This window comes from Pseudorca crassidens, chromosome X (genome assembly GCF_039906515.1).
Source record: "Pseudorca crassidens isolate mPseCra1 chromosome X, mPseCra1.hap1, whole genome shotgun sequence".
Classification (NCBI taxonomy): Eukaryota; Metazoa; Chordata; class Mammalia; order Artiodactyla; family Delphinidae; genus Pseudorca; species Pseudorca crassidens.
This window is the reverse complement of record NC_090317.1, coordinates 113,635,678-113,654,250: the sequence shown is the minus strand read 5'-3', so window position 1 is coordinate 113,654,250 and position 18,573 is coordinate 113,635,678. Positions and strand designations below refer to the sequence as shown.

At 41.9% G+C, this 18,573-nt stretch overlaps 1 protein-coding gene across 1 annotated transcript in view; it reads right to left on the bottom strand.

The window, feature by feature from the left end:
• Positions 1-18,573, bottom strand: part of APOO (apolipoprotein O) — a 58,204-nt gene that overhangs the window by 20,328 nt on the left and 19,303 nt on the right. Inside the window, exons 2-5 of the mRNA XM_067722401.1 lie at positions 15,249-15,356; positions 13,801-13,920; positions 10,036-10,090; positions 6,888-6,983 (exon numbers count right to left, since the gene is read on the bottom strand). Coding sequence (XP_067578502.1) covers positions 6,888-6,983; positions 10,036-10,090; positions 13,801-13,920; positions 15,249-15,356 — 379 coding nt within the window. The remainder of the gene's footprint in view (positions 1-6,887; positions 6,984-10,035; positions 10,091-13,800; positions 13,921-15,248; positions 15,357-18,573) is intronic.

The window sequence follows — 18,573 nt, the reverse complement described above, 5'->3', positions numbered from 1 at the left end:
AAAGAGAAGAACTTAAAAACAAAACTAAACCTGTTATTAAGTATCATCAATAAATTCAAGAAGCTACTGCATTAAAAGAAAAATGAGTTCTGTGAAAAGAGCTCTTGGAAATGACCAAAGTAAACTAATGCAAAAAGAATAAAATAGTCAAGAAAATACAAGAGACACATGGGGTCAGTTTAAATAGCTCAATCACAAATGAATTCGAGTTCAGGAAAGAAAAAGAATGAGAGGAAATTTTCAAATAAATACAAGATATATATTTGCCTACAGCTGAGGGCTGCAAGCTACCAAAATGCCCAACCAAAGAATGAAAACATCTATATGTAGTCACAGCACCATGGAAGTTTAGAACATTGAAGACTAAGAGAAGATCCTCAAAGCTTCCAGAGAAAAAGAAAAAAATGAATCACTTCATAAGGAACAATCACGCAGACTGGTTGCTGACTCTCACACCTGCAACGCTGGGTGCTAGAAGATGCAGCCAGAAAAGTTTTGATGGAGAACAAATTCTACAACCAACCAAACGATCACTAGGTATGAGTCCTTTCAGACTTGCAAAAACTTGGAAAGTTTACCTCCAACATAGGCTTTTTTGAAAGTGACTTAAGCATGTAGTTCAACAACATGGCAGCAAATCTAGGAGAAGACAACACGGACCCCAGGCAAAGGGGGTCAAACCCAAGAGAGCGTGGAGCCATGGCCCAAGACAACAGCTGTGTTGACTGAGTCTCAGTCTAGACTGTGAGAATACGTAGAGCCCTGGGAAAGGGGAAATGAACAGACAGAAGGATGGAGAGCTGGGAGAAATGAGAATGAGATTAAGAAAACTGGTAGAGGGTAAAACTGGAGAATACACTAGAAATGGACTTGACACAAGAAACAGTCTCCACTCAGAGGCACGGGGTTTTTGAGATGGGACGCATATAGATGCTAGTGCAATGTATGTTACTCACATTTACAAAGAAGAATGTAAGTGCTGTTTATCGGTCTTAAACTTTAAACAGACAAACCCCCCAAAATGGAACTGGGGTTACAGAAGAGAATACAAATACTATCAATCTAGACTCTTAATATTATGTTTCTCTCCCTGTCCTATTGCCTTGACTGAAAGGCTATAATTACTCCAGAAGAGAAAAGCCTTTTACACCCCTGGAAGCCCACCTGTACACTTGAAGCTTTAAGCACCTGGGCAGCTCATGAAGGTGAGGACCAGGTGGAGGACAGCAAACCCTCCAACCAGCCACTTTTCACTCCTCTAGGGAAAGCTGATAGGCAGCAGCTCTTGAGCTTCTAGCTCCTAGTGGTTCACACAATGAGCTGGGGGCCCCAGAACTTCTGGAAGAAAGTGCAATCCCCTGTCTCCCTGCATATCTCCACACCCACACCTCCCAAGAAGCCAGTGGTCTAAACTGTAACCATCAGCATTGCCAGAGGGGAACCACTGCCTGCCAGTGCTGCAGGGAGCCACCAGAAGGCAACAATGGTGGGCAACGACCACCTGCCACCCTTGGGTGTCCTGGTTGGGCCCACTTCCTCTGAATGATCATCCACTCATCTCTCTTCCAGAGAAGTACCTCTTGTCCTCACCACAGTCCTGGCCACCCTCACCACCATTAACTGCTGAATGCTCAAGAAACCTATCCATATGATCCAGCAATCCCTCTTCTGGGTATATACCCAAAGGAAATGAAATCAGTATCTTGAAGTATCCCATGTTCATTGCAGCATTATTCACAATAGCCAAGACATGAAACCAAACTAAGTGTCTTTCAATGGAAGAATGGATAAAGAAATTGTGGTATATATTTACCACGGAATATTATTCAGCCTTTAAAAGGAAGGACATTGTACCATGTGCAAAAATATGGATGAACCTGGAGGACATTATGCTAGGTGAAATAAGCCAGACAGAGAAAGAAAAAACAGTGCAAGATCTCACTGATATGTAGAATCTAAAAAAGTCAAATACATAGAAGCAGAGAGTAGAAGGGTGGTTATCAGGAGTGGGGAGGTGGGAGAAATGGGGAGGTGTTGGTCAAAGGGTACAAAGGTGCAGCTATGTAGGATGAATAAGCCTAGAGATCGAATGAACGGCATGATGACTACAGTTAGTAATACTGAACCCTGGACATTTACTAAGAGAGGAGATTTCAAGTGCTCTCATCACAAAAAAGGTAACTATATGAGAAGATATATTAATTAGCTCGACTCTAGTAATAATTTCACTATGTATACGTGTATCAAAACATCATGTTGTACACCATAAATACATATAATTTTTATCAAAAAATAAAATTAAAATAAATAAAATGTTAGACTGAAAAAAAAGAAGAAAAGAAACTCCACCAGGAGGGACCTTCTGAGCCCATCGTACTGCTGCCAGCATAGGGGACCAGGAGGGGCCTGAAAATCATTCTGACCACCCATGAACATACCTACCCTCCCACTCCCCACTCATCTTGCTTAGGGACCCCCCACCCCAATGTTGTTTACCTCAGGCCCTTGTACCCCAGCACCCACGGGAAAAGTTCTGTTGTTTGGTACGTGCGCATGAGTATGTGTGCATGTGTACTTTTCTGAAAAAGAATTAAGGTTTTAAATTATTTTAATACAACCGAGCCCTCTCAGGAAAAGGAAGAAGAGAGAGGAACAAGCAAGAAAACAAAAGCAAAGGCAAAGGACCCGCAGTAGTGGTGTCCTTCTGCTGCTGTTCTGCCCAGGAGAGCATAGTCCCCAGTCGTCCGCAGGACAGTTACCACAGTGGATGTGCAGGAGATAAACACAGTTTAAAGAGCACACATGGCACAGGGAGCTCTCTTTAGGGCTGTAAAACTGCTCCACGTGCTCTACCCATGGAGAGGGAAGGAGGAAGCTAATCTCACTTGATTCCACGTTCCTGGCTCCCTAACACCCAGTCAAATTCCAACACCCTGGCCTTGGGATCTTCATAAATTCTAAACACTATCTAAATAACATAGGAATGCTTTCCTAGACAGCTTTACAGAAGGAGGGGAAAGAAGTTTGGGAAAAACCTGGTTCAACTATTGCCCAAGCTGATTAGTAACAACAAACTGCATTTAATTCTTATATATTCTGCACAAGGCGGGAGGAGGACACAAAAACTACAACAGGAGTTCATTCCACACACTGGGGGAGTGGCACCAGGGCAGCATTCTTCCAGATTCTAAAAGTGCGGTTAAGGCATGTATAGGAAGGGTTTTTTTGTTTGTTTGTTTTTGTTTGTTTGTTCTTTTGTGGTACGCGGGCCTCTCACTGCTGTGGCCTCTCCCGTTGCGGAGCACAGGCTCCAGATGCGCAGGCCCAGCGGCCATGGCTCACGGGCCCAGCCGCTCCGAGGCATGCGGGATCTTCCCGGACCGGGGCACGAACCCGCGTCCCCTGCATCGGCAGGCGGACTCTCAACCACTGCGCCACCAGGGAAGCCCCAGCATGTATAGGAAGGTTTTTAATATTGAGAAATGGTTATCAAACTAGTCTCTATAGTTATCTTTTATGGGGACCGATTACAGGGTTCATAATCTTTATAATTTAGGAATTTTTGTGAAGCCTGAATTTTACAATCAATGAAACTTCAAGTAGCTCATAAATTCATCTAATTATAATGAAGTATTTTATCATCCTGTACTTCCTATAAATGTTTTGTAATCCAGCAGTAAGGTGTAGTAATATCTTTAAGTTGATATTTGTTAGCTTTTAATTCTAAGTATATATATATTTTTTTGCGGTACGCAGGCCTCCCACTGTTGTGGCCTCTCCCGCTGCGGAGCACAGGCTCCGGACGCGCAGGCTCAGCGGCCATGGCTCACGGGCCCAGCCGCTCCACGGCATGTGGGATCCTCCCGGACCAGGGCACGAACCCATGTCCCCTGCATCGGCAGGCGGACTCTCAACCACTGCACCACCAGGGAAGCCCCTAATTTTAAGTATATTTTTTAAAAATATTTATTTATTTCGCTGCATTAGGTCTTAGTTGCAGCACGCGGGATCCTTGTGGCATGCAGGCTCTTTGTTGCAGCGCACGGGCTTCTCTCTAGTTATGGCACGTGGGCTCTAGAGCACAGGGGCTCAGTAGCTGTGATGCACAGGCTCTCTAGTTGTGGTGCAAAGGCTCCAGAGTGTGCGGGCTCAGTAGTTATGTCACGCAGGCTTAGTTGCCCTGTGGCATGTGGGATCCTAGTTCCCTGACCAGGAATGGAACCTGCGTCCTCTGCACTGGAAGGTGGATTCTTAACCACTGGACCCCAGGGAAGTCCCTAATTTTAAGTATTTTTACAAGTTTTTATCATCACTGACTGAAGGTACAAGACATCAAGAAATTAATAAACTCTCCATTAAATCACTGTTACTAGGAATAATAGCCTGATCTTTTATTTTAATATAAATTTATTTTATTTATTTTTGGCTGCATTGGGTCTTCAGTGTTGTGCATGGGCTTCCTCTAGTTGCAGAGAGTGGGGCCACTATTCGTTGTGGTGCGTGGACTTCTCATTGAGGTAGCTTCTCTTATTGTGGAGCATGGGCTCTAGGCGCATGGGCTTCAGTAGTTGTGGCACGTGGGCTTCAGTAGTTGTGGCACGTGGGCTTCAGTAGTTGTGGCTCGCAGGCTCTAGAGCGCAGGCTCAGTAGGTGTGGTGCACGGGCCCAGTCGCTCTGTGGCATGTGCAATCTTCCCAGGCCAGGGCTCAAACCCACATCCCCTGCATTGGCAGGCAGATTTTTAACCACTGCACCAACAGGGAAGCCCTAATAGCTTAATCTTAACAGTGAAACATTTACAGTTCCTCAGGTGTGACAGATCTTCATTAATGAAAGTTCACTCTTTCTGTATCAAAGAGCAACAGGAATTTGACCAAGTAAATGTGCCTATAAAGGATAACTAATTTCTTTTTCTTTTTTTATTCTAATTAATTTTTTTATTGGAGTATAGTTGATTTACAACGCTGTGTTAGTTTCTGCTGTACAGCAAAGTGAGTCAGTTATACATATACATATATCCACTCTTTTCTATACTCTATTCCCATATAGGTCATCACAGAGTATTGAATAGAGTTCCCTGTGATATTCAGTAGGTTCTTATTAGAGAAAATAATCTTTTTTTTTTTCCCGGTACGCGGGCCTCTCACTGCTGTGGCCTCTCCCATTGCGGAGCACAGGCTCCGGACACGCAGGCTCAGCGGCCATGGCTCACGGGCCCAACCGCTCCACGGTATGTGGGATATTCCCGGACCGGGGCACGAACCCACTTCCCCTGCATCGGCAGGCGGACTCTCAACCACTGTGCCACCAGGGAAGCCCCTGATCTTTTTTTTTTTTTTTAACATCTTTATTGGGGTATAATTGCTTTACAATGGTGTGTTAGTTTCTGCTTTATAACAAAGTGAATCAGTTATACATATACATATGTTCCCATATTTCTTCCCTCTTCCATCTCCCTCCTTCCCACCCTCCCTATCCCACCCCTCTAGGTGGTCACAAACCACTGAGCTGATCTCCCTGTGCTATGCGACTGCTTCCCACTAGCTAGCTATTTTACGGTTGGTAGTGTATATATGTCCATGCCACTCTCTCACTTTGTCACAGCTTACCCTTCCCTCCCCCCATATCCTCAAGTCCATTCTCTAGTAGGTCTGTGTCTTTATTCCCATCTTGCCCTTAGATTCTTCACGATCTTTTTTCTTTCTTCTTAGATTCCATATATATGTGTTAGCATACAGTATTTGTTTTTCTCTTTCTGACTTACTTCACTCTGTATGACAGACTCTAGGTCCAACCACCTCACTACAAATAACTCAATTTCGTTTCTTTTTATGGCTGAGTTAATATTCCATTGTATATATGTGCCACATCTTCTTTATCCATTCATCTGTCGATGGACACTTAGGTTGCTTCCATGTCCCGGCTATTGTAAATAGAGCTGCAGTGAACATCTTGGTACATGACTCTTTTTGAATTATGGTTTTCTCAGGGTATATGCCCAGTAGTGGGATTGCTGGGTCGTATGGTAGTTCTATTTTTAGTTTTTTAAGGAACCTCCATACTGCTCTCCATAGTGGCTGTATCAATTTACATTCCCACCAACAGAGCAAGAGGGTTCCCTTTTCTCCACACCCTCTCTAGCATTTATTGTTTGTAGACTTTTTGATGATGGCCATTCTGCCCAGTGTGAGGTGAGATACCTCATTGTAGTTTTGATTTGCATTTCTCTAATGATTAATGATGTTGAGCATTCTTTCATGTGTTTGTTGGCAATCTGTATATCTTCTTTGGAGAAATGTCTATTTAGGTCTTCTGCCCATTTTTGGATTGGGTTGTTTTTTTGATATTGAGCTGCATGAGCTGCTTGTAAATTTTGGAGATTAATCCTTTGTCAGTTGCTTCATTTGCAAATATTTTCTCCCATTCTGAGGGTTGTCTTTTCGTCTTGTTTATGGTTTCCTTTGCTGTGCAAAAGCTTTGAAGTTTCATTAGGTCCCAGTTGTTTATTTTTGTTTTTATTTCCATTTCTCTAGGAGGTGGGTCAAAAAGGATCTTGCTATGATTTATGTCATAGAGTGTTCTGCTTATGCTTTCCTCTAAGAGTTTGATAGTGTCTGGCCTTACATTTAGGTCTTTAATCCATTTTGAGTTTTCTTTTTGTAACCAAAAGTATATAATTTCTTTCATTTTATCTTTTTACAATTTCTATATATGTTTAAAATCAAATATACTGGAGAAAACAACCACATCAATTATACATCAAGAAGGCCATATTCAGGAACTAACTCATTATTCCAAAAACTGGTAAGTGAAAAGAAAGAATCAAATGTATATGTTATGTCTCCCTTATGAACTGTTTAAAAAAAAAACTACAAAATTGTACCTACCTCTAGCCAAAAGGAGTCCAACAACTCCAGAAAAACCAATAACACCAAGTCTTGGAAAAAATCCAGGAGGTGCATTTTGGAGATATTCATAGCTGTCTATAATAGAATCAGACCAGGAAACAGTTTTATAAATTGCTCATTAAAAAACAAAACATGTACATCAACTATACTTCAATTAAACATAAACATAAACAAAAAGAGCAAAACAAAAAAGTCAAATATAAGTAGCGTATGTAGTAGCAAATGCTTCTCAAATAATGTATTCTTTGCTTTCTGTTAATATGCTTCTTTTCAACAAGTTCTTTTTATGTAAGAGATAAACATGATTTACTAGTTACATCGCAAGTATCCAATTTTCAAACACTTTTTAGCCTGATGACATTCTGACAATAAAGTAATGTTAGATTACCTTCATATTCCTGAAGGCAACAGATCTGAATCAATTATTCATAAGGGTAGAAAGACAAATACAGGAATCCCTTGCTATCCAAACACAGAAACAGAATAAATTTGGATAAATCTTTGGATAGATCTGTCGCTATCTGAAGCTTTGCTGCTTGCTCTCTAAAATTCAGGAACCAAATACATTAGACTCAGGAAAAAAAATGTATCTTTTGCCATCTGAATTCATTATTTAAACTCAAGAATAACTCTGGATAATGAAGGAAATTTGTAGTGCAAGTATATGCAGGAAATAGTCGCTGTTGATAGATAAATACAAATAAATGCAACACGTGAGTCTACTTGCCACGCCTGACCATGCATTATGACCTCATTCGCATGAGGCCGCCTCTCCTCTCCCCTGAGCCAATGCCACCAAATAAAAGCTAGCTTAAGTCCTACCTCCTCAGAAAAGCCTTTCCTATACTCATCAGCCCACACCTCTCTTTCTCCTCTAAAGTCCCACCATAGTTATTTTCTCTACTGTCATTTGGTGCCTAATTGTACGGCCCTTGTTTTTAATTATTCAGGGTATATTTTATGTCTCCTCAAAGAGAATATCTGCTCCTTAATGGTGGACTGCTTAGACTTCTATGTCATTTTCCCCCAGTGGTAAATAGTGGATGTTCACTCAACAGATACTTATTTGAAGCCCTGCTAGGAGTTAATGGATACTGAATGAATTAACAAAGGGATTTCAGCTAGGTCACGACTTGAAAAGCCTGCAGGTCTCTCAACCTCATCTTCAGCACTCTCGATCTGCTTCCAGTTCCCGGCACACGCAACACTAAGTCAGCACTCCAAGCCTTGGTCATGCTGTGCCCTCTGTGTGGAATGCCTCCCAATTCCCACCCCCATGTTTTGGTGTGGCTAACTGTTCCTTCAAGACTCATCTCAGAACTCCTTCCCTGACTGCTCCCATCTCCCCAATCTCTGTTAAACTAGTTTCTTTCCTCTGTACCTTCAATGGTGATCTACGACTGTCTCTGTATTTGTGCTAGTATTGAACACTTTATTATATGCACCTCAGTGGCTGTGACCACTGGCTCAATCAGCCTCTCTCTTCAATGCCTGACATGATGGTGACTTAACAGATGTACATGGAACTGAATTAACTGGAATACTCAATAATTCTCTCGTCTAGATAATACTAGGCATGTGCCAATTATCCTTTTCTTGGCTTCTTTGGGAAATGTGGTGATCATTTTAAATACTACTATAGGGCTTGTGTTCTTTGCACCAATTCCTGTCTGGCCTTTTACTTATTTTGCCTTTAACCTGGTTTTAACTTTTCATCCTCTTGTCTGGGTCATTTGAGGCAATTTTCTGCTTCCCTTTATTTTTGCCTACCAGCATGGTATTTTCAATTCTAGACAGGCACACAGAGCAGGTGATAGAAGGATACCCAGATGCCTTGGTGAGCTGAGCCAAAGTGGGAAAATCACAAAGAAATGGGAAAGAAGATATGCTGTAAGACTACACTAAATATGAAGCCCAGCTTCTAGCAACATGTCTTGGCTATGACTCCTGGGAAATGGACTGGTTGCCTTGGCAGACAACAATGCAACTCATAATGGAACGTTTCTTCTTAAGTCTTTGCAGTAACTATGAGTCCAGGAGAAGGAAAAAAAGACTCATATTGCAAATACTGCCTACTGCTGTGAATCAATGGGGAATGATAGGTGACAACGAAGAGATACCTCAGTCACACATATAGATAAAAGATCAGGAGTTCTTTAGCTTCCTCAGGTAAAAAATGAAGGTAGCAAAGTACCTAACTGCCAAGGTTGTTATGAGGATTGTACATAAATTAATACTTTCAAAGCACTTAGACTAGTTCCTGACACCTAATAAGCACTAAATAAGTGTTTATAAAATTAAGATATTAACATACATGAATAATTTAAAGAAGTGGTAAGCTACTAATATGTCTGTCTTCAAATGAAGAATTTACTTATATAGTAGTCTCAGGGGTATCAGTGCATCAATACTATGATAATCTTCACTAAGAAATAAATTGTACTCATGCTTATTTTATCGTCACGGAAACACTTGTAAAAACAAGAGGATGACTGGCTGAGATGTCCAATAAAGGGAATGAAATATGATCAATGTCTATAAATTTATCAGTTCCTGATATTAGTTAGAACATAGACTGTGAAACCAGTTTATGAGTGTATGTGTTAAGTGAATGTGAAAAACAATCAAAGGCGATAAAGAACAAATGAAAACATGTAAGAACACTATGAATTATGCAATAAAGCCTTTCCTAGGCACACCAGCCCAGTTCCTTCCTGCCTCTAAACTTCTGTAACATGTATTAATAGCTGTGCCAATGAGCTATCCTGATTCTGAAAACCTATAGATGAGTTAGGACATTGCACCTGGAGATAGATTTAAAGAAAGAAAATCCAGTGTATCTGCATCTGCTAGGCCAACAATCCTAATGATCTTGAAGAGACTTACCTGAGTGTTTGGGGACACTAGTTCTCTGAAATCTGATGAAAAAAATAGATTCTCTTTCCAGAAAAATCCAAATAGCTCTAAAATTCTACCTACAATTTTAAGGAATTCACAGATCTCCTGGAGCCCATCCATGGCCTCTCAGTTAAAGAATCCAATGTCAAAAAACAAAAAAACCAAAAAAAAACAAAAAAAGAATCCAATGTCAAACAAACTGATTATGCCTAATTAAAAATCGACTTACCTAACCCCCACTGAACCACACTTTGCATCTTGGGCTTAGTTTGGGAGTACATTTCCTAAAAAGATGAGAAAAAAAAAGAATCAATAGGATTTGCTGATTAGAAAGTAGCAATAAATATATTTGTCTTTACTGAATAAATTATCATGTTATTAGCACTTTTGAACAAAGGGATATACTCTCTACCTGGGTTTTTTGCGTTGTTTTTCCTTTTCTAATTTCCCCTTCACCACAAATTGCTCAGCAGAATGGCTTATTATTGCCACAGGAAGCAAACATTTCAAGTAGAGTGGTTTCAACAACCCAGCCTTTTCGTTCTTCTATTGAAATTGAGGAGGACGAAAAAAAATCAATCCCCTTGATAATTAAAGTGGATATTCTTTCCCTGTGAGATTAAATCATTCATATTAAGTCTATTTCCTGATTTGCCATGATTTTAGAGCCTATATCTGAAAACTGCCCATTTGAAGCAGGAATGACCAGCTTTAATGGGACAAAGGAGTCTATATCCAGGTTTGGAGAAACATTTACCCCAATTGAGCAAATGAAGTATTTAACATTCTCTTAACCACAACAGTAAAAAGGCTTTGTACATGAACATCAGATGATCCTAAAGAAAGCCAGGGACTACTTCAAAAAGTGTACAGTAAAGATGGGAAAAGAGATATGTGGGTATCAGAAGATATCAGAACCTGCTGTCACATGGAAAAGGATTTGTTTATTTTAATTCAGTTCAAGTCAGAGCAAGTTATCCTAATACTGTTAAATGGTCTTAAATAATAAGTGCTGAATTTGGCGGAGGACACAAAGAACATTAAAAAAACCTGAGTACTGCTTCATTAAAATCCATTATTAGTTTTTTTCTGCACATGAAAAGAGAAAAACTACAGATCAATGTCTAGACTGACTGCCCACTTCTTTTGCTAGCATAATCTGTTTACTATGAAGAAAAATTAAATCAGCTCTTGAAGAAAGGGACTAGAACTTGTAGGCCTGAAAATGGAGCCAGGAATGAGAAAAATTTTCATTCATGAAGACTTCAATCTATAGGAAAATAAAACCAGTGTAATCACACAAAAAAGCTTTTTTTACATATAACTAGTACAAATAAACATGTTGATAACTATTCTGAGGGGTTTTGTTGCACTAAGCATCATGCACAGATGAAAATGTAAAAACCAAAAAGCAACCTTGGGTTGAAAGGTAGAGATAAAGTACGTTTATAACCACAAAAAAAAAAAAGAGCGAGAGAAATAACAGTAGTCGTGCCTACATGATACAGAAATATTTGCAAATGTGCTGACCTTATCTTAACCACCGGCAGATGGTTTAAAAATCTTCTAGTCCATTCTCTACCTCTGCGGCTTTATTCCTGTCCTGCCCCTAGGTTCTTCAGAACCTTTTTTTTTTTATATTCCATATATATGTGTTAGCATACAGTATTTGTTTTTCTCTTTCTGACTTACTTCACTCTGTATGACAGACTCTAGGTCCATCCACTACAAATAACTCAATTTTGTTTCTTTTTATGGCTGAGTAATATTCCATTGTATATATATGCCACACCTTCTTTATCCATTCATCTGTTGATGGACACTATGTCCTGGCTATTGTAAATAGAGCTGCAATGAACATTGTGGTACATGACTCTTCTTGAATTATCGTTTTCTCAGGGTATATGGCCAGGAGTGGGATTGCTGGGATGTATGGTAGTTCTATTTTCAGTTTGGTTTTTTTTTTTTGTTTTTTTTTTTTGCGGTACATGGGCCTCTCACTGTTGTGGCCTCTCCCGTTGTGGTGCACAGGCTCCGGATGCGCAGGCCCAGCGGCCATGGCTCACGGGCCCAGCTGCTCCGCGGCATGTGGGATCTTCCCAGACCGGGTCACGAACCTGTGTCCCCTGCATCAGCAGGCGGACTCCCAACCACTGCACCACCAGGGAAGCCCCTATTTTCAGTTTTTTAAGGAACCTCCATACTACTCTCCATAGTGGCTTGAGGACACGGGGAGAGGGAAGGGTAAGCTGGGACAAAGTGAGAGAGTGGCAATGGACATATATACACTACGAAGCGTGGAATGGATAGCTAGTGGGAAGCAGCCGCATAGCACAGGGAGATCAGCTCGGTGCTTTGTGGCCACGTAGAGGGGTGGGATAGGGAGGGTGGGAAGGAGACACAAGATGGAGGAGATATGGGGATATATGTATATGTATAGCTGATTCACTTTGTTATAAAGCAGAACCTAATGCACAATTGTAAAGCAAGTATACTCCAATAAAGATGTTAAAATTAAAAAATCTTCTAGAACAAGAGAATAAAGTTTAAGTGTGTTACAACACATTATGTATAAAGTCTTTAGGTATTTCATAACTCAATAATATAGTTACGGTACTTTAGTATAATGGCCTGATTTATGCTATTTTCTTTCTAAATTGGTGAACAAAAGTTCAGCATTGGCACAGACAGTGGAAATTAAAAATTCTAAAACAAGTTCTGGATGAAAATTGAGTTTATCATCTCAAGCAAAGTAAATCTAGACCACGTCACACACATCTACATTCTTTTACTTTGTCATCAGTTTTCAAAATCAAGATCAAGTGTGGCAAATATACATATCAAAGCCCACGAAAACATTCTGTAGACTGTAAATTTTGGTTTCCAATGTTAAAAATTGCACACATGCTTTCATGAACATAATGACAAATGCCTGATTTAAAACCTGAGCAGTAAAAGTCAATCTGTATATGCAGATCTTTGGTCACTAAGGGAAACAGTTAAGTACTCAAGTATGTAATTCCACCCTGTTGTAGTTATCTACCCTCCTATTATAGCATTCAAAATCCTCTGTACCCATTCCTGTTTAAAGGGAAATCCTGGGATTTCCCTGGTGGCACACTTGTTAAGAATCTGCCTGCCAATGCAGGGGACACGGGTTTGAGCCCTGGTCCAGGAGGATCCCACATGCCGCAGGGCAACTAAGGCCGTATGCCGCAACTACTGAGCCTGCGGTCTAGAGCCCGTGAGCCACAACTATTGAGCCTGCGCGCTACAACTACTGAAGCCCGTGCGCCTAGAGCCCGTGCTCCGCAACAAGAGAAGCCACCTCAATGAGAAACCTGCGCACCACAACGAAGAGTAGCCCCGGCTCGCTGCAACTAGAGAAAGCCAGCATGCAGCAACAAAGACCCAACACAGCCAATAATAAATAAATAATTAATTAAAAAATAAAATAAAGTGGTACTGACTTGCAGAATCTCTGTGGGGAGAGAAACTTCCTAATTTTGATATAAATGTTTACATAGTTCCAGCCCCATATCCTCCCCTGGTGGACAATAATGTTTTCATAGCCGCAACCAACAAGATAGGCACCATGGGGGAATTCCCTGGCAGTCCAGTAGTTAGGACTCGGCGTTTTCACTGCCGTGGCCCATGTTCAAGTCCTGGTCGGGGAACTAAGATCCCACAAGCCAAATGGCCTGCCCAAAAAAAAAAGATAGGTACCATGGGCCTCTGCTCTCTAGTCAACGTGACACAGGCTGCCCAGTGGGAGGGAAACTCTCTCTGCAGCTATGGCGACAGCTGCCACCAGGAAGCTAGGGCTCTCTGCTCCACTCCAGAGATGGCACTGATGAACATTTTTAAGTCAGGCACTCTTAAGTTGGGGCCCCTTATTGTGCCTTTTTCTGAAAACATGCAGCCAGTACAAACTTTTTACTACTGACTCTAAACAGAAATGCATTCATTCCATTTTCAGAACAGCTCTCTGTACCTGACACCAACTTGTATATGGTTCGCAATAATGTCGGAGATGGGAGATGCTTTCTTCAAGTTGGGTCCTTGGCTCTTCCACATATTTAGACTGACCCTCAGGAACAGAGTAGAGTGAAAGCTGCAAAGATTGAAAAACAAAATAAAAAGATATTAAGAAGTGTATACAGTAATGAAATAACAATCAATTATTAAATTTGTAATACTTCACAAACTACAGTGAATAAGGGTTATGTGCACCCTGAACCTTGCTTCAGACGATCTTTGCACCTTAATCAATAAGGACAAGGCCAAGAGAGCAGGGCTATGAGGTGTCCTAGCCTCCCCCAACCCTACTCATAGCAGATAAAGTAGTCCCCTTTTACCCATTTTATATATTAGTATTTGTTATTTCATCTTAGATTTAGTTTGGAAAAAGGATTCCATTACTATAAATGGTGGGTCGGAGGTGGGATAGGAAAAAAAAGCTTGAGGATAACTGAATAGCATATGACTTAGCTCTAGTGATCAGTCTAGTGCTAATCAAAGCAGAATAGCAGGTTTGTTCCCCACCAGAGAGGAAACATTTCACAGCCACCACTGGCTGCCTTCTTCACCCTCAAAAATGCCACTGTCCCAAGGCCTGAGAAGAAGAGAGTAAAGGGCAAAAAAACAAGCTATTTAGCTTTAGGTAAACACCATTCAAGTAACCCTGACCATAACTGAAGGTAGATCTTTATGACACTTTACTCAAAGTCAAAAGAAACCAAATATCTAAAATAATCAGTGGGAAGTATAGACAAAAAGGAATGTAAACAATGGAGAGATGATTTCCTGTTTTTTTTTTTTTTTTTTTTTTTTTTGCTGTATGCAGGCCTCTCACTGTTGTGGCCTCTCCCGTTGCGGAGCACAGGCTCCGGACGCGCAGGCTCAGCGGCCATGGCTCACGAGCCCATTTGCTCCGCGGCATGTGGGATCTTCCCGGACCAGGGCACAAACCTGTGTCCCCTGCATCGGCAGGCGGACTCTTAACCACTGCGCCACCAGGGAAGCCCTGATTTCCTGTTTTATTTATTTAGTATTTATTAAGCATCTACTTATGAGCCTCTAATCCAGCCAAGAAGCAGGATGAACCCTGGTCTTTAATTTCTTAGGAGAGGGAAAAATGTGAATGTTTTCCTGGCTTGATAAGCAGTCTGGAAGCAGGCAGATCACTTAGAAGTGACTTGTGCTTGCAATCTACTGGGACAGAGCAGATTCCCCACTAAAAATCTAGGAAATATTCCTTAATTATGCCCTTAGCTAAGTACCATTAATTAAAGTTGAAAAAGCCATAGTCTAGCAGCTTCCCACAAGGAAGCACTATTTCCTCCTTTTAAATATCTTCTGAATTGTCCTATCTTCCTGATATTCAATTTGTATGCTTCCCATAGTAAGCAAATCACATATTCAAAATGTATCACATGTTACCTCATTAACCTTCACAGCAGCTTTGTGAGATGAGTCCTTTTTTGCTGATGCATAGACTTTGAAGGTGAGCAGGCTCAGGCTGGCCGGCCCCACAGACCTCTGAATTACCTGAAACACAGAAACAATCTTAAGCCTTCTCTCAGTTCTATAAACTGAAGGTACATAACGTGGGCACATTTGCAACCTCAGCCACTCCTGCCCTGAGAGGCTTATTGCGCGTTATGAGAAATGTATTCCCAAAGTTTTATGGAAGTCAGAAAAAAAAGAACATGTTCTCGTGGACTTAAAATTCCAGGTCACCTTTATCTTCATTTCCAAAACAGTAGTTCCTGAGTTTTCTACTTAGCCTTTCAAGGAAAATAAAAGATACACCTCCCCTACCCTCCCCAATAACAACAGGGGAAGGAGATTTTTTTTTTTGGCTGCATTGGGTCTTCGTTGCCATGCACGGGCTTTCTCTAGTTGCAGCGAGCGGGGGCTACTCTTGGTTGTGCTGCGCGGGCTACTCATTGCAGTGGCTTCTCTTGTTGTGGAGCATGGGGTTTAGGCGCACAGGCTTCAGTAGTTGTGGCACACAGGATCAGTACTTGTGGCTCTTGGGCTCTAGAGCGCAGGCTCAGCAGTTGTGGCACACGGGCTTAGTTGCTCCGCGGCATGTGGGATCTTCCCGGACCAGGGCTTGAACCCGTGTCCCCTGCATTAGCAGGTGGATTCTTTAACCACTGCGCTACCAGGGAAGTCCGGGAAGGAGTTTTTAATGATCTCACCTAGTAATTCATTGAACAGGGTGAAGATTCTTTCGATAATTCCAATAATCAAACTTTGAGCAGCTCTCCCTTTCCATTCCCACTCAGAACCCCTCTCTCCCAGCCTCAGTTCCCAAACTCAGTCTCTTTCTGTGCCTTGCTCTCCCTGACTAGGTCACTCATGCCCATGGCTTCAACATGAAGCGTGACCCCTAGATATGCAGCTCCAGCCCAGAGCTCTCTCCTGAGTTCCCAACTCATTTATCCTATTACTTCTGGACATTTCCACTTGGATGGGACACAAGCTCCCTACACCAAGAACACCCAAAACCAACTCATCAGGATCCTGTCTGTGCCTCCAAGTCTATACTAGGCCTGATAGGTGAATGTGTGCTGTGGAATCTAGAAAGTTTTAAAAGTGACACATTTTAAAAATTAATACACAGCACTTGACCATCTTGCATCCTTACCCCAGAAATGCCTCCTCTTCCTCTACTTCTTCTCTCAGGAATGATGCCGCCATCCAACTAGACAACCCAATCGGAAACTCTGAGGTCATCTCCACTGCCTCCCCCCACCATCCTATTGGTCATTAAGTCCTGTTAATTCTGCCTATTAAATACTTAATTCACTCTCTCCTCTTTATCTTCTCCTGTACAATCTTCCCTTGGGCCCTTGTTTCTTTCCTGGATTGTTTCAACAGCTTAATTCTAAACGTTCACCTGGCCCTCTGATGACTCAAACCACCACAATGCAAAAGAATGATCTTTCTGAACTGCAAACCCGAGTATCTTCTATCCTTATTTGAGATCCTTTGGTATTCATTACCTAGGACTTTTATGTGAGCCAAACAAGGCCCATTTATGATCTGACCCCAACCACCTTCTTAACTTCATCTGTCACTCTGCCTTTTCCCACAAAACTTGAACTCCCTATATTTCTCCCATGCTGCTTCCCAGCCTCATGGGTTCACACATGCTGGCTCCTCTGCCTAGAATGTTCCATATTTGCTTTGCCTTTCTGCACAATTGCCTAAGAGCATGGAGACTTATTGCTTTTCTTTTCTTATTTATCCATTTATTTATGTCTATCAAGTTCTCCCTCCCAAACTGGAAGCCCTTTCAGGATGGGGCTGTGTCTTACCCTGTATTCCTCATGTCTATAACTGTGCCTAACACATAAGAAATGCTCAAGAACTGTTTAATGCCTGCATGAATGGACAGAGAGAGGCAAAAAATAAATGACTGGTTGACTTGTTCTAACTACTTAGGCATGATTTGGCATCACAGAAATCATATTCCTGAGATCTGCAGTGCCCGTAATGTGAAAGACTTCGCTACTCTGTAATACTCACAAAACATATAATGCTAGATAAAACCTAAAAAGGTCTGTTGAAATGTATGCCTTGGGCTTCCCTGGTGGCACAGTGGTTAGGAATCCACCTGCTAATGCAGGGCACATGGGTTCAAGCCCTGGTCCGGGAAGATCCCACGTGCCACGGAGCAACAAAGCCCGTGCGCCACAACTACTGAGCCTGAGCTCTAGAGCCCGCGATCCACAACTACTAAGCCCAGGCACCACAACTACTGAAGCCCGCACACCTAGAGCCCGTGCTCCGCGACAAGAGAAGCCACTGCAGTGAGAAGCCCGCGCACTGCAATGAGGAGTAACCCCCACTCGCCTCAACTAAAGAAAGCCCGCACGCAACAACGAAGACCCAACGCAGCCAAAAAAAATGAATAAAATAAAAAAATTTTTTTAAATGTATGCCTGAAGTCGCACACAAAAACAGAAATACCCATATTTCAGAAGCAAATAAAGAGCTAGAAGCTATTTTTAAAAGGAGTGGTTATTACTTAAACTGGTTTAAAAATAACACACCCTAAAGCATTAAGTGGAATACTTAAAAGATATTTATTTCCAGGCAATATTGCCACGAACTTTTTTTGCCTCCAGGATAAAGGTTAGTGAGCCACTGCTGACAGTCAGTGTGGTCCCTCCCTACTTCCCAGGAGAGGGCCTATGAGGCTGCTGGTATCTACAGGTGCCAACTCACTGCTCTCTGCCTTCTGGGTTTGTCCACAACCTCCTGACAACACTGCTTAAACTGGGGACTTTCCACTGAGCCAGCTGGCAGGCACCGCCCCAACTTTGTTTCAGATTCCCTTTCTTACTGTCAATAGCTGGTGCCCCACCCCTTTTCCCACTTCCTCATCCAAGCATTTTGGGTTCATGTTGTCCCCTTTTTCATCCTCATTTGATATAATGCCTTGTGTTGACCTTTTAAATTCTTTTCTTTTTTTAATACATTTACTTATTTTTGGCTGCGTTGGGTCTTTGTTGCTGCATGCAAGAGCTCTTTGGTTGTGGCGAGCGGGGGTTACTCTTCGTTGCGGTGCGCAGCTTTCTCATTGCAGTAGCTTCTCTTGTTGCGGAGCATGGGCTCTATGTGTATGAGCTTCAGCAGTTGTGGCTCGTGGGCTCCAGAGTGCAGGCTCAGTAGGTGTGATGCACAGGCTTAGCTGCTCACTGCATGTGGGATCTTCCCGGACCAGGGATTGAACCCGTGTCCCCTGCAC